The sequence below is a fragment of the Sceloporus occidentalis genome, unplaced genomic scaffold, assembly GCF_023333645.1.
Source record: "Sceloporus occidentalis isolate IW3139 unplaced genomic scaffold, rSceOcc1.0.p SCAF_330, whole genome shotgun sequence".
NCBI lineage: Eukaryota > Metazoa > Chordata > Lepidosauria > Squamata > Phrynosomatidae > Sceloporus > Sceloporus occidentalis.
In genome coordinates this window covers 58,823-84,064 of record NW_028317310.1, presented here as the reverse complement: position 1 = coordinate 84,064, position 25,242 = coordinate 58,823, and the positions used below count along the sequence as shown (strand labels likewise).

Sequence of the window (25,242 nt, the reverse complement as noted above, 5' to 3'; positions counted from 1 at the left end):
CACATGCAACTAATAGCAAATGTTAACAATGTCCCAGTTTTTAGAGCATTTAGTAGACAATATCTTTGTACAGTTTGTTGCTCTTAAGACCTAAGAGGAATGGACAATACCTTACATAAACAGAATACATGAATACTGTCATATTTATTGAGGCAGTCAAGTTCAGCGTGTATCTGTGACCTCCATCGGTCACTCGGCTTGTCTTCCTGACGGAAGTAATAATAACACTCTAGAATCCAGTCTAAGGCATGCATGGATTTGTGGCCGTCGCGTGAGCAGAGGGAGCTCTCACCTCCGGCTGTGTAACTGGTAGACAACCCATCTCATTTCTCAGAGCCTCTCTCATCTCTACACATTACGCTTTTTAACACTCAGTCAGGTGTGTGAAATCTCAAAGTACGAAGGCTTTGTACATACAAATCATAACACACAATGAGTACGAAGTCGTTATACTCCCAAGCACCAAGACCTACATTAGGCATCCAATTCATGGCTGAGACATGATTACCAAATGAAACCCATCCAACCCACACTTGCCAAGCGAGGTATTAAAGAAAGAAGTCAAATTGGAATATAAATATGCTTCAGATTTAGACGTTTTTAAATAAAATGCAGGGTAATCAAGCATGAAAAGTATTTTGCTTCTTTTGTTTAAGTTAAATCTACTGTATCTGTAGACATTAAAGTTGACAGAATTTTATGATATTTGGGTGCCAGCCTAAACTTTTTATTCATACTATCCTAAATTATTTACGGGATATGCTTTCCACATAGAACTTATTAGTCAGGTACTCCTTATGGGCAAGAAAAGCCAAAGCACCATGCCGTTTACTACACGGAAGTCAGAGGATGGGCTAAGTTTGCCTAGTCCAGGGGTGTCCAACCTGCGCCCTCCAGCTGCTGCAGGACTACATCTCCCATACTCCTCAGCCAGCCCCTTAGCTGAAAGAGCATTATGGGAAATGTAGTCCTGCAGCAGCTGGAGGGCCGCAGGTTGGACACCCCTGGTCTAGTAGGTAATAAGTGAGCATTCCTAAAGCTCATACATAGACCAATACGCAGTTGTCACATTGGATCTGGATAAAACTGATGTGAAAACGACAATTACCCTTCATGAAGTACTAACAAAGTATCATGAGGTATTACTACTAATAGTACTACAGGAATCCAAGAAACCACGCCAACCCAAAGTAGGACTGGCGGAACAGAAAAAGGATACACAGCAAATATAAAGCATAAAGCATAAAAAAATATGGATGAGACAATAATTCTGTGATCAGGCCGTTGAGGAACCAAATAGGACAGGAACTATCTTAATGCAGTAGTTCAGCCACAAACATACGAAGGGAAGCTGGACCTCAAAGTGTTTTAATGAGGAATTGTTTGACGAAGCAAAATTTCATTCAAGCCGGGGGATCGTATCATTAGACTTCCCGGCTGAAATAGCTTTCTTTGAGCCAGGGAGATGCACTTGGACAAGTCTCAAGTCCCGGAAATTCCTGAAATTATTCCACCGCAGGAAGTGTATTTATTGCTAATTGGGACCTGACCTGTTGATATATTTTTATAGACCATTATAAGGAGGATGACATACTTTGGAAGAAATTTGGAAGGATCAAAAACACCCAGAGGCACAGTAACACTAGCTAACAAGCTTCTTCAATGGACATGAGAATAGACTGAATGTGGATTGATAGCGCCACTCACTCAATGGGCAAAATGCTCAGAAGGGAGACTGTGTATATACATTCGTGTGAAAAAGAAAGTACACCCTCTTTCAATTCTATGGTTTTACAAATCAGGGCATAATAACAATCCTGTGTTCCTTAGCAGGTCTAAAAATTAGCTAAATACAACCTCAGATGAAAAACAATGCATGACATATTACACCATATCATGTTTTATGTTCAACAAAAATAAAGCTAAAATGGAGAAGCCATGTGTGGAAAATTAAGTACACCTTATGATTCAATAGCTTGTAGAACCACTTTTAGAAGGACAACTAATTAAAGAAATGTGTTTAAAGCTCAGAGCGGGAGAAGATCAGGGCCTTCCATATATGTCTTGATATCTAAGAGAAAAGTCCAAATGTCACTAATATCTCCATCTGTAGCTGTGGTTGGCATCTAACCCCCTGGCATCTGTAAAGATTGGGCACAGCTACTGTGCTTAATTTGGCTATTAGTGAGAAAGAAGGGCTACTTTGAACTTGATGTCATCCATCTTAAGGCACATCTGCTGAGTTGACCCCTCGAGTTACAACTCAACTTCTTATTGACTCAACAGTCAGACGGAACAGTACGCTACGACCAGCAAATAGAGCTTTCCGGATTCACGGACTATACTCAGTGTTACTTTCTTCGTGAAGTGTTTGTTTTGCAGCACGGCATGATGGGAACTCCAAGCCACAGGGCCAAATGGCTTCAGAAAGGGATTGGACCACTGTTAGACGGGTATGGCGGGGCCACTTTCTACGGAAGACACCAAAGTGACATAGAGTCACATTTTCAAGTTAGAGAGGGGTGGAAAAAAGGTTCTGTCTCGCAGGGAACACTAATTTGTCTTGAGAGAGATCACAAAATTACTTTTTCATTTTTAACCTGAGGCAATAGTGCAGTTTGTACTTTCCCTGAACAGTAAGCTGGACAATTATTTCCTAAGAGAGCAATCGGATGTCCGGAAGTAAAACAGCCGTTTCCAGATGCTTATTACACCCAGCCCGTGAATATGTTTTGCAATCACTTGCTGTTTATTTAATAAAAATGTGTGGCGGAAAGGGTCTCCCTGTCCAGAAGGAAACCGCCGATCGTCCCGTCAGCTACAATCACCAAAAATCTATAAATGAGCTCAACCCGAGGCAAGCATACATCGTATTGTACCTACAAGCCGTTCTAATGATGGTCCTTCTGAATAATGTTACTAGTAAACATAAAAATAAATGATTGTATTCAGGGATTTCAGTGGCGGAGACCAGCGACAGAGGCTTCTTTGGATATCATTAAATGAGTCAGCTCCGGACTGTGTGACCCGGAGAATCTACCCCTTCACCCTGAGATCCTGAGATTAAGGTATTACCGCTGCAACTCCGGGCAAACACTGAAAGATCCTGGGAATGCCCAATATGACGAAGTGGCAAATATGCCAACAATGCCAGTAGAACAAAAATAAACCTTAAAAGTCTGAACTAAAAGAATGCACAATATAGAATTATTTTGTGAAAATAGAATCATTTTCGGACTGACTTTCACGTCAGACAGTCACGCTCCGTCCGCTGAGGTCATTTTTTATGTTTTTCAAATACCGGAGAGAAATTCCAGTCGCCGGATGATTTACGCGCTCCAGAAAGTATCTCTTCCTGAATGAACAGACCGCGGCTCCGTGGACACTTAATGCCGCGGTGTGACTTCTCAGCAGCAAAGTACTCCTGGAATGTTTTCTTTTTAGGTTGGCATCTATATAGCAGCTCTCAGTAGTGCCTATGTATATATATATACACACATCTGCCCGTGGGTGGCAGAGCAGGCTGTCGGCAGAGTTTGTACAAGCCAATCTTGCAGCCAGCCGGCCACAGTGTTTGTCTTGAGGTCTAAGTCTCTCTTCAGATCCTAATTCCTTATTAATTCTCATTCATGATCCCGTGCTTGTCTTGTGCTGAATGGATTTTAGCTGCAGTAGCTATTTTTCTGCACAGCTCCCATCTTATCTATAAAGAACAATTCTGGTGCAAAACGTTAAAAAAATATGCAGTGGCCACAGTAACTAAATGTTGCACTATTATAGTTAGTGGGAGTTTGGGGCACCCCATACACCCCATGCATTGATATAAAAGAGAGAGGAAGCTAATCGTGCTGATAAAACACCGTATTAAGCGTGCCTTGTGGCTAAAGTACTTAGTGAGACTGTCACGTTTCTCAGATTCTTCTCCTAAATATGTGATGGTGTTATAGTATAGGAGAGGCAATAGTCATATGGATGGGAGCAGCCACATTAACATCTGTTTTCATGATCTGTGTGGTTATTTCTCCCCGTTATGTTGTCTCTCTGGTTGTTGCTAAGTAGAAGAGAAAAAGAAGATTGATTAGAAATGAAAGCTGAGCTTCACTTCGGCAAAACAGCCCAACAGGTAAGTGCAACAAGCGTTGGGTAGTTGGAATAAATTAACTTAACAAAGCTGCGAAGGGCTCCGTCTCTCCTACTATTCGAATGGTAACCCATCATGCATGGAAGTGCTGACTATGCAATATAAATAAATGATAATAAATAAGGAGGGTACATTGCAGAGGAGGAGGAGGGCAACAAGAGAGAGATGTGTGAAAGTGAGTAGGAGGGACAGAGGCCCAATTACAGCTGGAGGTGGGGACTTTCTCCATGACTTGTGAAAGGGGGGTTGGCAAAAACTTTAGTGTTAAAGACAAGAGAACAACTGTGCCCCCTCCCCACCTCAGATCCATCTGTCCCCTTAGGCAGCTGCTGCTCCTCCCTGCCCTTTCAGGAGTAACAGTATGCTATACTGCGCAGCATGCAAGGGGTTAATACAGTGACCCTGAGGTCATGGAGACACACTACGTTCTTCCCATGGGCTAAAGCTCTCCTCGCTTATCACCTCTTCCCCTTCCCCATATCTCTGGAATCTACTTCCACCGAACCTTCAGCCTTCCCCCTCCCTCCCAACATTCAAGAAACATCTAAAAACCCACTTCTTCAGAGAAGCCGCCCCATCTTAGCTGCTAGAACTTTATCTGCAAGTTAATAGCCTGGGCAGCTAACCCCAGCAGTTCTGCCAAATCCTCCTCGCTGCAGACTACGCTTCCAGTCCATCACCAAAGACAGACAGACAGACAGACAAACACCTACAGGCTCAAATATCACAAGGCTCCATATCCTCAGAGTTCTTTTGACCTTTACCTGTTTCTTCACTGGGAGTGGGGCGGCAGCAGTGGTAGAAGTTATCAGTAAGGAACGCAGGCATCTATGGGATCGGCATAAAGGTATCTTGATTATTAGAAGAGGTAAACGATTTGAAGTTTTACAGCCAGAATTGATCCTGAGAAAACAAAGCCAAGATCAAAGTGCCAAGTCTCCGGATCCATGCCATCCTTTACCTTATCCACTATACTATGTAACAAACGGTTAAAATCAAACGTTATGTTACTATCATGTGTCACGCTGTACAAACTAGTATATTGTATCCTTATTAAGAATAACATTTCGCACTCCTAGCCCAAACAGTAATTATTATTAAAAACACTTACTTGTTGCTTAGCCATGGTGCAGGTTGTGACCTAAACTGGAAATATATGATGAAGGTAAAAATATATACAGGGAAATCTGAGCAGAACCAGGCCTTGGATCCCGTATCAATGTAAACTGCACAGAACAGCATTTTCATTAAAAAACACTGAAAAACTTTCATATATTGGGAGTCATTATTGAATCCTCGGTTTTCTGCAGTACTGGCACAACCTGTTCATGCTCAGGTTTTGAGTAACCAAATGCGACTGCTTAACATACATGTTCGTATCATAGATAACATACTAAACTGTAGCTTGACCAGACATTCCGGCCATCATATGTACTTTAATGTATATGATTGCCGAGTCGTACCTTTAAAATATTATTTACTCCCCCTGGCACATGGAGGGATTCGGCAGAATCTTTCGATATGCATTTGCCTCGTTCCCCACCGTCCAGCTCTTAAACTTCCCAGGAGGGAGTGGTGCTTAACAGTTCTGGAGCTGCAGCTTCTCCTAAAGGTATGTGTTGTGGTATATATATATATATATATATATATATATATACCACAAAACATACCTTGTGTACCTACATAGTACTTTAATATGCATTCTTTGCTGGTGGGCCTCCAATGGGCCCTGGAGTCTCCTTTGAAATGCCAGTAAACTTTATTTGTCACACTTCGATCCCGGCAGCACGTATAGACACTGCTGCCATCCATACTGTTGATGAGAAAAAATTGCCCCGGGACCCCCCAACTTCAACAGCTGGTCTATGCCATCATTTCCCTTTGCCCCCAACATTTGGGCAGACATATGTAAACACACAAATTACACACACTCATACTAACACACACATTTATTCTAACACTCCATCTCACCCCACTTACATATACATGCTCACACACACACCATTACACATCCATGCTCACACACACACACACACTGAACTGGTACGAGGAGACAGGAACGGGGTTGTTGCTGTGACCCCTGTAGTTACGCCACTGCTCCTCTACCAATCTTGGTAATAATCATAAACATTGGTTATCCTGAGAAATCGTTTTATGCCATACAAAGCTCTTAATAATAGACGTAGGCTTTGCGTAGCTAGAAATACGGTGTTTGTGTTATTGTTTCCCTGCTCTGCTTTCACCCCCCTCTCGTTTTTTGCATTTCTGTTAATAAATAGGATTACCTTTTTTCACTTTGCTGTGAAGCCCTTATGATACACAGACCTACAAACCCCTTACATGTTGAAGACTGCTTTCGCCAAATTCAGGGGGGTTCAGAAAATAACTTTATTTTCTTGAAACAAATTGTGCAGAGACTTTAAGAAAAATGTAAGTGATACCGGTATGAAATTGTACATTTGAGACTCAGAAGGTCATCAAAGTGGAGGCTTGACATAGAGACCATCTGAGCATCATGGGAATTGTAGTCCACATCCACAAGCTGCATTTCCTTGTTCATTAACCAGAGCAGACATATACTGAGTAACTCGAGCCACGCATGGCCGATTCCCTTACATAGGACTCCAGTCATTCCCAAGTCTCTTTAATTGAGTGCAGCTGCAAAAACACAGCTTGCTTTCCAGGATCTGTGACCAGGTTTGGGGGGAGAGGGGGGAACCTGGTACCCTTAGGCATGAGATAGTGGGTCGGGCCCAGCGTCCACTGCCTTGCTTCATTAACCCATTGGGTTCAAGAAGCAACTCTGCAAAATATCATATACAGGCAGATTACGTAGGCAGGATACATTAACACTAATAAGAGAAACACGGCTTACGTTCCAGAGGTAGGTATCCATACACTGACAGCTCTTTGTAGCAGGACTTGTAGAAGTATATGGTGCCTATAGGCCATTTAAGTCAATGTAGGTCCATGACAAAGCCTACCCCAACCTTTTCTTTATGTATCAATTTCTGTAGTTTTAAATGTTGGAATAATTATATATATATATATATATAAAATGGTTATTATTAACATTGCTTGTTCCTTTTTTCTTTATATTCCAGTTATTCTCGTGTCATACAATCCAGCCTTTAAGATAGCTTTATCAGAACACTAAGGCAAGGGTCATCTGCCCATTCTCGGCGAGTTAAAAACGCAGTCAGAAACGCTGACTAGGTATTTTCCTACGGCATACTTTTTAATGGCGATCTAGCTGATTTTTAGCGTGTTTGGCTAATAGCGCCACAGCCCACTCCATCCCACGTTTCCCCATAGTTTAGTTCCATGACTTTGCCCTGAGATGAACTCCTGAGTTGAGTATTCATTGAGGTCATTAGAAGTTATTCCCATATGGCGGTATCACAACTTAGACCCAAAATATAAAAATGGAGTGTGGCTGACACTTGTATCTATTGGTTGTGTAACATCACAAACTCGACTGTCCTTGTTTTATTCAGTGTGTCCAGAAAGTTTTTTGTTTGCATATGTTTTGCATAGGTTATCTTTGGCTCGATCTACTTGACAAACACACTGGGTTCTTATAATAGTGCCTTGAGTTAAACAATAGAATGTGTCTGGTTAAATCAACTCAGAGGGACACCAACTAACTAAACTCAACTCTGAGTGGTGTTTGGACATCAACCAAATATCACCTCTTTTTACATTGGGGACGTCCAGATCCGATGTTAAGTTAAACTTAGTTGAACAAAGAGAAACAAAACCGGGGGTTTTTCAGGGCTACTGGAGACTTCTCTTCCAAGCACCTTTGCCTAACAGGGGATGTGATCACCCAGCTCCTGCCACTTTAAGATACGCGCGCATATATATATATATGCACAGATATAGATAGATAGATCTGGTATATATAGGTTTGGTCTATCTGGCCCTGCTTCTGTGGAGAAATATTAAGTATTTGAATCCAGGGGGTTTAAAGCACCAGTGTCTGTGCTCTCAGGATTTTACTGTTAAAAGAAAAAAGGTGGTTAAACACCATTTGTTGCTATTATCCAGAGTAAAACAGGTGAGATTCCATTCATTCTCATAGAGAAAACAATGTATGAAGGGTGAGATAAACTCACTCACTTTCTCATAGTGTACCTAGACATAGAGATTTAACGAGTTTAAATTGAAACACTTATACCTGGGAGCTGCACCCCCCCCCCCCCCCCGTCCTCTGAAAAGCCCCTTTGGGTTTCCCTGATACCGGCCCATTTGGCCATTTGGGCTTCTTGATGCGCTCTGTCTCAATCCCCACGCAGGAAAGCGTTCCCATTGAAATCAGCAGGAGTGCCAAAATGCACGCGTACGCGGGGTGGGGTGTCTCTTCTCTTCCCTTGGAAATCTTGGGTCAGGCCTAACGTTAAATGTGCTAAAATGACAATATATGAAGCTGAGCAAAAACAGAATGTGGATGGGAATAGTGCCTTATTTATATATTACGTTTGCTGTGCACGGGGACATCAGGTTTAGGGAGGGAGTGAAGCCCCATAGTAGGATCTATGCCTGGAAATGATCAGTTTGTTAGTAAGCCTCTGGGTTTCTACCATGGAGATAAATGGATGGGTTTAGAGATCACTCCTTCATTCCGATTCAGTGCGCTGTGAATGTTTAGTCTTGAGAAGTACACTAGAGCTTGCAATCACGTATCATCTGTGTACGTAAAGAACAGACAAGTCTTTTATTCTCTTCTTCTTGCGCAATGTATAGATGTTTTGGTAACTCTTTCCTCTATTCTAAAGCACTTAGGAATGGGTGTGTTTTATACGCGGGTCCAAAACATGTTATTGTATGCGGTGTTTCCTTGCAACTTTACTTTCAAACGAGGCATGCTTTTTATGCATCGGTACATATTATACCTGATATTTTATAATACATATTCATTTTGCACATTAGTATCCCTTTAAATAAATATATAAAAATGATACTTACTATTACTTGTTCATTCAATGAGAAGAGAGAGATTATCTGATCAGTGCAAGTTACAAATCTAAATGTGTTTATTTTTTGGTTAATACCTACCGAGTTTTGATTTAGAGAACCATTAATAATTCCTATAATTAATAACTATATCGATAAGATGAAAGTTACGATTATATAGACTTGCTGCTCTGTATTTTTGGGGGTTATTCTTTAAGGTTTGTGCCAGTTTGGCAACTTCTATCCTCCTAAGAGTCAAAAATTAAAATTTTCTACCTGCTCTGATTGCAAACAATTAAGTCATTTCCAAAATTGAACACATTTTATAAATGTTCTCTCATGAATATAAATGTAAAGTTATGGCAAATCTTTACATTCCTGTTTGTATTTTTACTTTACATTTATATATAATAAACATTTAACTAGGTTTTTTCTTGTTATCATTTAATTGTTTTTGTTTTTTTTGCAAGACGGTTTTATTCAAAATCGACATGTGTGTATCCTGTGACTTATAAGAAAATCAACCAAATCGAGATTTTTTTCTACTTGATGGCTAATTTAGCAAATTTGCAGGCCTGTGACTTCATAAAAAAAAAAAAAAATCAGATAGTTTGCTATTTTTTTCGTGCTTTCTGATTTGTAAACTTACAACAGCACTAAAATGATTAATAAGTGTGCATATACAATACTATACATTAGACGCAGATGCAATTATAAAAGAGAAGAGGTTCTTGATTATTATTAACAAAAAATATTGTATTTTTTTATTTAAAAGAAAACCCAAAAATAATAAAATTACATAGAAAAAAAGCATTAAAACACATCAACAAAATTATATTTATCCAAGGATGGGGAGTGGAAAGCTGGTTCTCAGTGGATGCCCATAAGGCTAAGTAGTGTCTCGTAGAGTCTTCAGAACTTAATTAGTGAATATCCTTCTCCCTCAGTCCGTGAGACACCAGTTTCCTGCAAATGTCTGGATCGTACCACCAATCCGTACATCCCCAGGTCAAAAAACAATGTTTCCAGTCACAAAATTAAATGTATAGAGTTGTTTAAATGTGACTGTTCTTTTAACAAATCATGCATTACAAAAAAAAAAACAAGGAGAAATGGGGAAAATCCAATGAGGGAAACAAACCTCCTCCCCTCCCCCCCTAAAGGTGCCCTGCTCGGCACAACCAGGGCAACTCCTGTGTTACAAGAATGTCAGGGTTCCATTTTACACACTAAATTCAGATGAATCATCTAGTTCTTTTGTGGGATCCCAATAAAAACGTTAGCGACCGAGAGGAAATCAATACAATTCCCAATGCTTTGTGGTGACAATGAACGAAAGGCATACGGTATGAATCCACTAGGAGCCAAGACGTCAGTCTACATGACTCCAGTTATAGAGAAGGCACTGCCAAGTTAATGAAATAGTTGGAGGAGGAGGGAGGTGAATCTTCTTCCAATGAAATTGTGTGTGTGTCCAATTTACTAGCCCCATGTTTTAAATAGAAATATATAATTTACAAAAAAATCTATTTACAGTCAAAATTACAACTCCGATGTGATGCAACTAAACATATCATATAGAAAATGACAGACCATATGAGATGTCAATGAAGTGGGATCGAGATAAAACATGGTTTTGACAGTAAACAGTCAATGGTGGCCCAGATCACAGGTAGGACAAATTCCCACCAGCAGTCTATGATTCTCAAACTGTAGTCTCCCCATGTTTGCTGTTGGTCAGTCTGGTGTAAAACTTTCTCCATGAGTGTAGAGTCTTGCCTGACCAGATCCAGAAGCCAGAGGTGATGCCAACAATGAGGGTCATCAGATACTTAATCATGTAGACTGTAAAGTCAGGGGTCATTCTTGGGGTGTACTGAAGGGGGCAAGGGATAGCCAAGCTCTTGCAATTCTGGCTTACCCAGCTACGTTCCCAATGTTCCCTGAATGCCTGTTCATAGAAGTAGCATGCAATTACAATTGTGGCTGGAACTGTGTAGAGGACACTAAACACGCCAATCCTCACCATGAGCCTCTCCAACTTTTCTGTTTTAGTACCATCATGCTTCATGATTGTTCTGATTCTGAATAGGGATACGAAGCCAGCCAGGAGGAATGAGGTTCCAATGAAGAGGTAGACAAAGAGGGGGGCTAGCACAAATCCTCTCAGGGGATCGATGCTATTAAGTCCCACAAAACACACTCCACTTAGGAGGTCTCCATCTATCTGCCCCATAGCCAGGATCGTAATGGTCTTCACAGCTGGGACTGCCCAAGCAGCAAGGTGGAAATATTGGGAGTTGGCTTCTATTGCCTCGTGGCCCCACTTCATCCCTGCTGCCAGGAACCAGGTCAAAGAGAGGATCACCCACCAGATGGAGCTTGCCATGCTAAAAAAGTATAACATCATGAAAAGAATAGTACATCCCTCCTTCTTGGTTCCCTGCACCACGGTTTTGTAGCCATCATCAGTGAAGGCCTCGTTGCATACAACCTTGTCCTGAAGCACAAAACCTGCAATGTAGGCCACTGACACCATGGTGTAGCACCCAGACAGGAAAATGATTGGTCTCTCAGGATACCGGAACCTCTGCATGTCCACCAGGTAGGTAGTCACTGTGAAGAAGGTTGAGGCACAGCAAAGCACAGACCAGATGAGGATCCAAACTCGCGCAAACTGTATCTCCTCCTGGCTAAAAAACATGAACCCGTCACTCTTGGATGGTTCACATGGAGCTGCACAGTCCTTCTCTCCCAGAAACCTATAGTTGAGGTAGCTGGGGACCTTTAGCACTCGAGGGCAATGGAAGGGGTGATCGAGTGTCGCATAGATGGCTGGCCCTGGTGTTCCATGGAGGGGAGGACTAGTGGTCAAAAGTGTGGGACCACCATCTTCTGAGTGGTTCTGCCCTACACAAATCTGTTCTGTGCCTTGGCGAGGGAAATTTTCACACCTCAGTCTTTCTGGCCACTGGAAGCCAAACTTGTTCATAAGGGCCTCACATCCATGACGCGCCCGCTCACATATAGACCTGCACGGAGGGATGGCCTGTTCCAGGACTGTGCAGACTGGCGCATACATGGAGCAGAGAAAGAATCGCAGCTCGGAAGAACACTGGACCTTCACAAGTGGGTAGAACTGGTGGACCTCAAGCCCAGCATCCTCTTGGTTGGTGTGACCCAAGAGATTAGGCATGATGGTTTGATTGTAGGCAATGTCTGTGCAGAGCGGAATGGAGATTGGTTGGCAGAAGCCATGCTCGGGCACCGAGATACCCTTTTCACCATGAAGCTGGGCTGAGGCTAGGAGGCACAGAGCAAGAAGGTGACATAGGACTAGAAGAGGGGTGACTCTGGTGGCACCCTCCATGGTTGCTCAGGAGTTAATGTTTTATGAGGAGTTTTCTTTGTCTTCAAAAGATTAGTGGAAATAATTTGAGTCAGCAGTAAAGTCAGATGGAGACACCACAAACAGCAAGTCCACGTCTGCTGGATCTGATTGGTTTAAGTCTCTAGATTCTGTGTCGAGAAAATAAACTGTCCCAGTTCATTAAATTCGGATTAAATTTAGGTCTGCACGTCTTCCTTTCGCCCTCCAGATTTCATTGAGTTGTCCCGGGTCACTCCATTCCCGTGCTGCTGGCCAGGGCTGCCCCGTGTCCCCTCACCTGGTTCTGTTGTGAGTTCGGAATTCCTCCCTCGGATTCTGGGAGTTAGATCGGTGTCTGCACGTCCAGCTCCAATCTGATCACTCGGGATGTCCCGACTCCGCTCCCTTTAGGTTCTGCACCGGATCACTTTCTCTTTGTGCTTCGCTTCTCTACTCCTCACTTCTGGACAATCTGTTTCAAGGCGCCCTCTGTCCCGGGACCGGATTCTCCTCTTTAGCCAAAAGTTAGGGGCCGCCTTGAAACCGCCCTCCACCCCCCTTTCCAAGTCCCAAAACCCTTCCCCAAAAAGTCCCCTTCGCCAATCAGATGCCAGCACTGAGACTGAGGAGGGGGGGTATGTCTCTCCCCTCTGGATAATCAGCAGCATGTCTATAGGATCAGGGAACTCTCCGACCCTACCCCCATCCCATAAAGTACAACTAACCCGTATCTTATTTCTCTCCTAATACCCACCCTATACAGCCCTCTCCCTTCACTCCATAGGAATGCGATCTCTAAACTACCCCAATGCACCCATCACACAAAATTCCACCCAGTCCAACAGCCACTAACCATAACTTTAACCAATATTCCCCCCATCCCGAATCTCCCAGTCAACTCCCAGCCCTAATCCTGGAGCAATACCAGAAAAGAACAGAGACCCCCCCCCCCCCAAACTCATCCTATTTCACACTCAGTCCATTTACTGATGAACCCTGAGCTTTCCAGAGCCTCCTACCAGTTTGTTATACTTGGGTGGTCTTCATTCCCAACCCCTAAATACTACATTATCTCTTATATCTGACATCCATTACTGGACAGTCTATATATGTCTCCCTATGTATATATCACTGCATACACTATATATATATATATATATATATATATATATATATATATATATATATATATATATATATCTATCTATCTATATATATATCTATATATCTATATATATCTTTAATATATCATTGTGTGTATATATAGTAGTTTGGAAAAAGTTTCTTATGATAATACCTTTGTATCCAGAAACTTATTCCATCCCTTATTTGAGATATATATATATAATTATTAGTATTTATTGTTTTATATAGCGCCATCAAATTACGTAGCGCTGTACAATGGGTGGACAGGACAAAGCAAGTAGTATGTTACATAATTTGAATTACATGTAATTATGTTAACAAATACCTGTATTTCGTAGGTATTTTAGCTCAATAACAGTTTAGCAAGAGAAATATCTAATTCCTGTATTTCTTTAATCATCTATTATTATCATTATTATTGGTATTCGTTATGATTGATAATGATACATTTTATTTACTAAGTATCAGTAGATGTATACATAACTTGCAAAACAAAGAAAAACAAACTAAAATAACAAATACATATATATATATATATAAGTGCCAGTAATAAATGTGATTTGGGTGCAAACTTTGAAAAAGCTGTCTTATCACCATAGCAAGCAATGGATTTATCCAATCAAGGGGTGCTTTGCAATGCAGTCATGGATGACCCTGCGTGTATATTTTTAGTTACTGAGCGCTAATAGATTTGGTTATCACTTTATAGGTTACGGTTTAAGGAAGAGGAGGTACAATAAGTTCAGTCATAAAATAAGTAACATAGTGTACAAAGCTTTTGGGGAGTAGGTCCCTGCCCACAGAGCTTACAGTCTAAGTAGTAGTAGGGTGCTGGTAGACAAACGGAGACACTCAGGGGGTGGAAGTTCTGTATGTGTATGTGAAATAATGTTTTGCAAGTGGTAGGGAGTCCCAGAGATATGGAGCAGCGACAGTGAAGACCTTTAGATGTGATGGAGGAGTAGCTGTTAAAGGGGCAGAAAGACGCCCACTATGGATGGAGCGTAGACGCCGTGAAGGTATATGGCAGGGTATCAGAGATGACATGAGAATGAAGATGAGGGCTGAAGAGCCTTGAGTGTTAGGAGGATTTTGAAGGCAATGTGCGGTGATTAGACAATAGTTATAATTATAACACATTCCATCCAGAAATGTTCCACCTTCTATGCTCCAGCATAGTATGGAGACCCTGGCACTCAGAGATAAACCGGAGTCCTTGGTTTGGTTTTATAGGGATGTGGAAGGGACTTTAGGAATTTTGGCTCCAGCGAGGCTGCTGTGTCCTCTTAGAGGTAAATTAGTCCTTATCTCAAGCAGGAGTGCGCAGGACGGAAGACATTAACTGAAGGTAATGACTGTTTTCAGAATGCGTTTACCTGAAGATGTTAGATAAGGGATGCAACACAGGAGAAAAGACCAGGCGCTAGTCGTTACAGCGAGGATGTGAAAACCTTAAACATAGGATGTCAAATATATATATTTGTCCTGGTTCTTTTTTTTCTGTCTGCCTCGTTTATCCCCCAGACTGCTTGGGGTGATGTATGGGGTGAGACGTGGCTGGTGTTTATATATAGGCTGCCAGCGTCCTGTTTATGATTTGCAGACCCTCGGGCTGTGTGTTAAGGTTTCCTCATATCCCCCCCCCTCCTTCGTAGGATGTTGTGGAAAGGATGCCTGAGGGGCACAGAGAGAGAGATGTGTTTACAGATAAACTGTTCTGCAACTATTATGACTTAAATATATCCTCTGATTCTCATATAAATCACTATAATGTATATTACATAATGTGACCCCTCCCTATAACTCCTCCTATTACTCCATATAACCCTCCCTATAACTCCTCCTATTACTTCCTATACCTCCTCTAATACTCTATATAACCCTCCCTGCAACTCCTGTTACTCCATATAACCCTCCCTATATCGTTTCCTATTACTCCACATAACTCCTCCCTATAACCCCTCCTATTACTCCATATAACCCTTCCTATAACTCCTCCTATTACTCCATATAACCCCTACATATAAATCTTCCTATTACTTCCGATACCTCCACTAACACTCCATATAAACCCTCCTTATAACCCCCCCTTACTCTATATAACTTCAATGATTATGCCATATAAGCCCTCCCTATAACTCCTCCTATTATATTACATATAACTCCTAAACACATAAACTCTTCTTAAAGCTCCTTCTGTTACTTCATATAACTCCACTCTATAATCCCTTCTATAACTCGATAAAACCTGTCCCTATAACTCCTTAGGATGCCCTATATAAAACACCCATATAGCCCCTTCCTAATGTATTGTAGGAAAGTGTTACTTTACTGAGAGGGTGGTAGATAAGTGGAACTGCTTTCCGGCACTAGTAGTAGAGACTCATACATTAAGTAGATTTAAACTAGCACAGGATAGGCATATGGCTCCCAAAACTGAAACAAGGCCGAGGAATATTTAAGGTCTGTACATTAGGTATAGATTAGGTATTATCTACACGGGATGGGAAAAATAATTTAACAGATATTCCAGACCAAGGAAATCAGTACTAACGATCCCCCTTTATTTTATAGATACATTATAGCGCTATCATTATATTCGGAAACTGTATTTCCTCTAAGGAGGGGGCAGCTTATAAGCCGTTTGCTTATTTTGTACGCCCACTCGTTGCATTATATTATAATTTCCCCCAAAACGTTCCAAAGTTCCGAAGTTAATTTTAATGTAGCCTCATTATATATATTTCCTTTAATTATCCCTCCTTTTAAATTGGGGGCCTGTTCGCTTTAATAGAACTACTGCTATCTAATAGTTCTGTAAATTGCCCCATAAAATAAATCACAACTATAAAATAAGCCGCAATATCTTGTAAAGTTGATTGTCTCGCAGGCAGCGGGGGAGTGAATGGAGCAGGATCTTATCAGATCTTGAGTCTATATCTAATGAGGGTCTCCTCGGGATCTACCTTTTCCCAGTGCTTGGTTTCCATCTCTCCTGCTCATTTTATTGAATCCTGGCTTGTCCTTCCTCAACTATTCCTCCCCAACCCCCTCCCCCCCTCCTCCTTCTCCTCTCCCTCTTTCCTGTAACTCTAGCTCGTCTCCGAGGCTGAGGTAAGAATGAGGGCGCTTTCTGTAGAGAGGCCCCTGTGACTTCAGAAGGTAATTGAAACCATAGGGTTGGGTGGGGTAGAGGGGGGGAGGTGTACCTCAGCTTCAGAAAATCAAAGACTCTTTGGGGATGTGAATATGGGGCTGCAGATTGACTGATTTACTGCAGGAAAGGTACTATGGCCGAGACAGGCAGGGGTACACCTGTCTACGTGTGTCTTAACTCTCCTAAGAGACCGTGTATACACAGCAGATACCGGCGCTAACCCCCGGTCTCCAGCCTGGCATTCCGAGCTGGCTACAGAAAGCGGTCGTACTGGTTCTTCGATGCTTCAAGAAGGTCTCACAACTTCTTTGATTTCTTCACATGTAGAACACCTTTTTTTATATTCCCCCAGGGTCTCTCTCATACTTGAACTTCAATGTTTTCCCTGTTTTTTTTTGAGACGCCTTTTCCCCAGTAATGTACGTCTATTGGAAACGATATTGCTCAAGGACTTGGCATACTCTAGCCACCAATAGAACCTTGTTGTATCATCGAAGAATGTAACATCACATGGATAGCATATAGCCTTATATGTCATGTTTTCTGTCTGTTTTTTGTATAATTAGGTATTATACAAGAATTGGCAGATTTAACAAAGAAGAAATATGGTTTGTACTCAGTCTATATTGATATTATACCATGATAGTTATCGCATGCATTCTTTGTGTCTATACGGTATAAGAATATATGTTCTACACCATCAGATCCTGCCTCAGCCCTGGCCGGATTTTACAAAAGGCAGTGTAGGCGGTTGGGTTTTCACCTATGGGGACGATAGAGGCCGGATGACCGCTATGTTGCCGGATATAAGAGAAGTTGGAGGAAAGTTTGCAAACAGACCAACGGATTCATTCATGTGTGCAACCTCAATCAGAACACCCAAAAAGAGATATCCGTAAGGAAATGTTTAAACAGAATTTGAACATCCATGTAAAAAAAGATCTTGTTACACTTCACCAAACGTAAAAGGTGTCCGGTCTACTGACTATTAGCTCAAATAAAGCGTAAGCCAACTCACAACCTCTTCTATTTTATGCAATTTATCATTCTCTGGGAATTCGCCATTCAGTGAGCAGCACCCAGCGTCCCCCACTTCACTTGGGTTCCCGGGAACACCAATGGGGTCTCAATTGGGATCGCATAAAACCCCAGCTAATTTCCCTTCAGACCTTTAAGAATGCTTTCCTTGCATTTTCCTACAAAGTAGTCAAGCCACCAGCGAGTTCCACTTCCAAGTTGTCCTTCAATCCTTTCTGGAGAAGGATCATTTTGGGGATGTTATCCAGCCAGCCTAGCTCATTGAGAATAATCCCCTAATGTACTAAAATGAAGTCTTCCCAAATCCCTCTGCTCCAACCGGGGACCTACAGTGACCAAGCATGGTCTTCTCCTGCGTTGCTCTCTGGTAAAGCTTCTACTTCTTGCATTTCCCAGAGAAATGGGGCCACTCATGTGAAATGGACTGCGAGAGGACAATTCAGTCACATCTTTCTTATGAATTGTGACCAAATCTGAGTTGCGTACTTTAGGTGAGGCCTAACTAATGCTTTACATAGAGGTCTAATAAAACCTTCCATTGATACCATGTATGCTAATATTTTGTTTTCATGGGGTGCTTGATGGTTTGCATGGTTGATGAGCCTGGAGGCAGCGAGGACCCCGAAATCATTCTCATGTATTGATGCCAGAGAATACTTAATGAATAGTTCTTTTTGGGTCAAATTCTAACTCCCCAGTTGCATTCTGGCATTACATTAAAAAACACAAGAAGCTGGTAGGAGGGATTTTCTAGTATTACTTGGCTCATCATAGACATCCCTGGGACTCTTGGAAAAAAAAAAACCTTTAATAGCCCATCGTGAAGATTCTATGTAGAGACTCGCCAAATATTTTACCCAAATGGATCTAACAACGGTCCTCATGGAAACCTTGACTTGTCATTATTTAAAGATACACATAATTGAGACACCTGCGTTCAAGCAGAGGTATCAACCATAACATACTGGGAACAAAAGCAGGAGTCGTATTTATGATCACGGTAGTGTAGAATAGGAAAGAGTAATTTTTAGTCCCTAAGAATCTGCCCCTTCATCCTCAGAGTGGGGCAGAAACCCTGAGAGTTCCCAGGTATGCTCATAGATGAAGGTCCAGGTTTCTGTATCTGTCTTGCCCTCATTTTTCTCTTGTTTATCAGTCTGCTGCCTCTCTCCCTCTGTTCCTCCCCCTCTCTATACCCCCTTCCCCCTCTGTCTGCCCTCACCTCCTCTCTCAGGGGAGGCTCTGCCTGCTGAGTTTGGAATTACAAACATTTCAAATACAAACAGAGGATCTTATTTACAGACCATTACAAGGACTCATTGCAAGGCCGCACCGTGCCACCGAGACTTCGCTTAGGATGCTGGTGTCTGAAGCTGGGGATATCTCTGTAAAGCATAAAGGCACAAAACAACGGCTCTTGCAATGTCGCTGTTATAGGAAGATGTTATATGGAGTAATAGGAGGAGATATAGGGAGGGGATATATAGAGTAATATGAGATGGTTATGGGGGTTGTATTGGGTTATTGGAAGAGGTTATATGGCGTAATCAGTGACGTTATAGGAAAGGGTTATAGGGAGGAGTTATATTGAGTAATGGGAGGAGTTATATGGGGCGATTATATGGAGTAATAAGAGGAGTTATAGGGAGGGTTATATGGAGTAATAGGAGGCGTTATAGGAAGGGTTATATGGAGTAATAGGAGGAGTTATAGGGAGGAGTTATGTGGAGTAATAGGAGGCGTTATAGGAAGGGTTATATGGAGTAATAGGAGGAGTTATAGGGAGGAAGCATATTGAGTAATAAGTGGAATTATGCAGAAGGGTGACACAGAATAATGTGATATACGAGAAGGGGATAATTAACACATTAGATACAGCTGTGTATATTGTTTCTGGGAAGCATGTCTGTAATCCATGGTCACTCCTGTGTCATTTCGACCCCATTCTATCACCTGTCTATACAATGTGCTGTGGATGATGAATTGGCACCCACTGTGTGTTATTATGTTCATGCTGTCCCCACTCTTTGGAGCCTCTCATTCTTGTGAAGAGGTTAAAAGCCTGGGTTACTGGCCCTCATGGATTTTGACCTCTACTAACCCTCATGGGGAGAAGGGGACACTTCAACCTCTGGTCCTCATTCATCAAGTTTGCCAGTTCCAGAGAAAGACAGCTGCTTCCAGACAAACGGCCAGCTATCCAAATATTGTGGCAGACACGGGTTAATATTCTGTCTTGGTAACAATCGTAAGATAGGTATAAACTCTAAACTGCAGACAAATCATGTGTTACTTCTTTGCGATATCACAAGAATGAAAACATGCAAAAAACTCTCAAGTTCTGGAGCGCATCATGATGGCAAGTGGAATCAGGGTAGGGCTGATTTCCTAACACATCATAAATTCTTCCGTAGGTGCTATTCGATTGGGGAGTGATCCTGTGAAAGGTACCAGGTTATCCACTCTTAGATTCTGACTTTATACTGCAGACTAGTTGGGTTCTAATCTGCCGTCAAATTCTGTTGTTTCTATGGCATCCCACAAGTAGTAATGTCTGACGCATGGCGAGGAGCACGCATTCATTTTTAGCAGGACTGCTGGGAAATACATTGGACCATTTCTGGCTAAGTTCCCCACCAAAAACACAGGTTGACCTTAAAATGTTCTCAACATGCCAAGCATGGAAATCAGTCCCGGATCACGGTATGATAGGTAAACATCATAGATGGAAACCTTTTGTTTTTTGGAACACGTATGACCAGGATAGGAGGGAGACGAGGTGTTACGTTCTATGGAGAGCCTGAGGTTGATAAGAAAGCCGTACTATGGCACAAGGCATGCCAGGCGTTGGTTCAAGTCATGGAGCCAAAGAATAGTCTGCCTCTGCCACCACAAGGACCTGGTACTGGAGTGGAGGGAGCATTTCACATTGGCTTTTCGTGCCATTAGGATGAATGTATGGGGTATTTATGAGTTATTACTATGGGGGGGTTATTTATGAAGAGAGATAATGTGTAGAAATGTATGTTTTCATAAAGCTTTGATAGTTGTTTTATGGAATTTTAAATAAATCATTGCAGTGCTCTTGAAATTACGTAGTTAATGCCTTCAGAGAGGGTAAGTTCGGGCTTTGGATGCACCTTGACCTTCTCGGCAGGGGAGAGGGACCAGCCTGCATGTCCGACAAGAACCCCGCCAGGCTCCACCATTGAACGCTGTGCGGTTCAGCATGCTAAGGAAGTTCAGTGAATGGTTGTGCTAATCCTTCCCACTGAGAGAGAGGGATTAGGGGCCAGGGAGAGAGACAGGGAGGGGAGAGTGTGTGTGTGAGTGTGGAAAGAGAGTGTTCGACATAGAGAGGAGGGGGTGTGGAGAGGAGAGCAGAGACAGATGATCGAGACGCATCATTTACTAAAATCAAAAACAAAACATGTGGAGGCTGCTATTATCGTTCAAAGGATCTTTTCCAAAACAAACCTTCTTTCAGTAAAAGTGCAATATTAGTGAATCTTTAGTTGGCGGTGGGGTGGGGTCTGGGTTTCTTCCCTTTCGGATATGAAACGACACGCGTTCCATGCTAGAACATTCTATGTAGGTGAATCTTCATAAATTGAAACATTTCAACTTCACAACACAAGTCGCTGATTGTGGTTGATTGGTTCAGCTAGCCTTTTAATGTGGCAGGGGGAACGGGGAGAAGGTAGAGAATTCCGGGACAGGAAATTTATTAGGTAATGCTGGCCTCTGACACAAAGATCGTAGCCAAGAGCTGTGATGGCAACTGTTCCCTGTGACAATCAATTGAGTTTTTCAATCAATTGAACTATAAATGGTTCTTGGCCATTTCAGCGCAACCCTCCCTATAACTCCTCCTATTACTCCATGTAATCCCTCCCTATAACTCCTCCTATTACTCCTTATAACTCCTCCTATTTCTCTATATTACCCTCCCTATAGCTCGTATTACTTCAAATAAATACATAAACCCCAGTATTACTCCATATAACCTCCACATACCCTTTCACCATTACTCCTTGCGGTACTATGAGTACTCCCTGTGTATATATTATATTTCCTATTTAAAGAAATCACTTAATTCCGAGAATTTCCTTTCAGCTCAGACTGCTAAAGGGTTAATCCCAGTCCCATATAGGAAGGCAGAGAGGGGGAAGGGTGTTTTCATGAAAGTGCAGGTTTTTCTTATGGTTTTAGAAGCACTCTGCAGTGGGAGAACTGGGGCCCCTGTATTGTGAGTCAGTAATTGCAAGTTAATGAGGTTCTTTCGTCGGGGCTGGGCACGCCATGCAGATCTCAGCTGCCAGCACAGGGGATCTTTGTGGCTGTGCTGTGGCCCCTGTCAGACGGAGATGGGGACACTTAGACTTGAAAGGGATGTCATTGTTCCTGGCAGCTTAGATCCCTGTGACATCTGTCAGGGGGGTAGAATGGAAGGGATTAGCCCCAAGGTGCCCTCACAGAACGAGGACAAGTCTTCTCTGGAGCGTGGAATTCTGGGAAACAGAGCAGAAAGAAAAAAGTGTGAAATATTAAAGGGTTCTATAAAACAATAAGGAGATCTAGGAGAAGAAACATGTCATATTTTGTGTAGGAAAACCCTACCTGTTGAGGTTCCTGCGGCTTTACAAATGTTCCAATGAACGGTTCCTACAAAGTTTTAGTTCCAATGCCGGCACGAGAGAATCCTTTTTACTCGATTTACCGTTGAGAAGACACCACTAGTGCACAATACATCGTATGAGCAGCACATCTTACTATGGATACTCACCACAATATTTGGGATCTTGTTTCATATTCGTATGCAAAGATTCAGTTTGTGGGCCTTAACTGTGAACAATAACTTGTGCCAGCCATAAGGCATAAACTATATATATATATATTTATATATATATATATTTATAAATAAATATTATATATAAGCTTATATTGCCGAACATTGTGAGTCATTAAGTGGAGAAATTTTGGGAAAACCAAAGCTTTTGATTGACGGGACATCCCGTCATCTGTCCAGGAATCCAAGAGCTTTATTGCCAGGTCCTGTGCTTAATGGCTTCTGAAATTCCAAGAAACTGTAAAATGTTTTAGTGACTTTTGTTTTCTGAGCCATCCATCTTTTCAGTGAGTGATTTGATAAGTACAGATCAAACAACATCCTCTTGAGGTTGTCAGATGGAGTCTTCTACATCACACCGTCTCTTCTATGGAGTTTTGATCCTTGCCAAGATCGATGCAATCTGTTACACATCAGCCACAAACAGCGGATTTCACTTCTCGAAACTACAAAGGAATTTATTATTATTATTATCTTTTATTTATATAGCGCCAACAGTTTATGCAGTGCTTAATACAATACAAATATTCAAGGGGTCTGACAAGACGAGAATTGACAGACTAAGACAAACCGATACATTAGGTGGAGAGGCTCGGCGCCAAGCTTAGAATCTTGAGGGAATGGGGTGACAAACATAAGACACAGAGAGGTAGTGTGGTGGTTGTATCAGTGACAAGAAGGTTCTAGCAGCTAAGATTGTTGCGTATATACTGTAATAACCCCCAGTGCTGTACACAGTAATAACCCCCCAGGGGCTGTATACGGTAAAAATAACCCCCAGTGCTGTATACAGTAATAAGCCCCAGTGCTGTACACAGTAATTACCCCAGGGGGCTAGGAATCCCTAGGAACGAAATTAAGGCTATAGAAAACCCCACCAAAAGTTGTGATGATCTACAAAGGGATTCTTTTAATTGTGCACAAACAACTCATTTTCAGACTGTTAAAGCTCCTCATAACTACCCTAACAAACATATAGGTGCTTTCATCCTGAATTTAAGCATAATATACAAATGTATGTAACCTATTGGAACACAGAACAACAACAACAACAATAATAATAATACAAATAATAATAATACAAATAATAATCTTCCACTACTGCTCTAACATTGACCCATTGGCACTGTATGGTACTTTAGCTCCCCCTCGTGGAAGTCTTTAGAAATTACATGAGACCGTAATCGCTTTATAGTAAAGCCAACTTGAAATGCTTAAATTAAAAAGTATTATCTCATTTTCTCTTCCCTGAGAGTAGAATTTTCTCGATTTGACTATTATATCCTAAGAATAAAGTCAAATGTAATTTCCATCATCTGGAAGTGTGGGCTTAAAAGGAGGATAACATCAGGACTGGATATTGATTAGATAGCTTGTCATCCCTGGGGTAAAATATGCACTCCTGCCAAACAATTCCAATGATTGAAAAACAAAAGGCACAAGCTATAGGTAGTTGTAATAAATTCATTTGGTTATTTTACAAGACTATTATTTAAGTGGTAGTAAAATAAATCATGGTTAATATATATACAGCTATTAATAAATAAGAGGATAATCTGGAATTAAATTAACAAATGATACACATATTAATATAAATATTCTCATAAATAATATTCTAAATCTATATACGTACTAGTACTGGATTTGTAATCATTGAAATACCACTCTAATGATACTAGTTATTTTCCATTTGTTCTTTTAAGAAGAAAAGAGACGCTTGGAAGCCCACAGCGGACAGAGCACAAGCCCCCCATTGTTCCAGGATGGAAAACACACCTGTGGACTCGCATGACCAGCAGAGGGCGCTCTAACGCTAGTTTAAATAAGATTGAGTTACCGGTCTTTATTTTTGGTGGATAAAAAGTTTTCTTTGTGAAAAAAACAGCTGCCGCACTTTTGCTGAGACTTGGCTACATGAGTGGACCAAACCAAATTGGGCCTCAGCATACCTGGGGCTCCAGTCCCAGACAGTTTATAGTATACTCAGTTCTTTTTTTAAATGAGAAAAAAATACTGATTTCCTTTTGTGAGATTCTGTTATGCTTATTTATGAATATTATATGTATAATTTCTTATTATGTTTTCCGTGTTTTGGTTACTTTTAAATATTGATTGTATAAAAATATATCAGATCACGACACCCATCAGGGACTGAACTGTCAATAGACTCTAAATATTATTAGAGGTAAAGAGATCTACACAGCTATAGATGCCAACTATCCCGAACATGTCAGTCTATACTGTTATGTATTTATTAGCAATACTGCCCCAGACCAGACCCAGAGCTCCTCTCATGCTCATTCAGGGCACCAGGACATGATGTCATAACCCTGTGCTCCATGTTCACGAAGCATGAGGTGGGGCCACTCCCTGCAGGTTGAAGAACAGACCCCTGGATGGGTAAAAGGCGGATCTCCCCAACCATCCCATTGAGCTCATGTGTCGAGTATGTTTTAGCATGAATGTGTACGTGTGTGTTAGTATGAGAGTATGTGCGTGTGTGTAAATATGTGTGCCTGTACATATGTTACTTGGGGTGGAAGGGCTGATGGGGCCACTTGGCTTTACACCCTCCCATGACTCAA

At 41.6% G+C, this 25,242-nt stretch overlaps 1 protein-coding gene across 1 annotated transcript; it reads right to left on the bottom strand.

Moving 5' to 3' along the window:
* Positions 1 to 10,802: 10,802 nt before the first annotated feature.
* Positions 10,803 to 12,467, bottom strand: LOC149274440 (frizzled-2). The gene has a single exon (XM_089505464.1). The coding sequence runs from the start codon at positions 12,465 to 12,467 to the stop codon at positions 10,803 to 10,805; it is 1,665 nt and encodes a 554-aa protein (XP_089361590.1).
* Between the last annotated feature and the right edge of the window lie 12,775 nt (positions 12,468 to 25,242).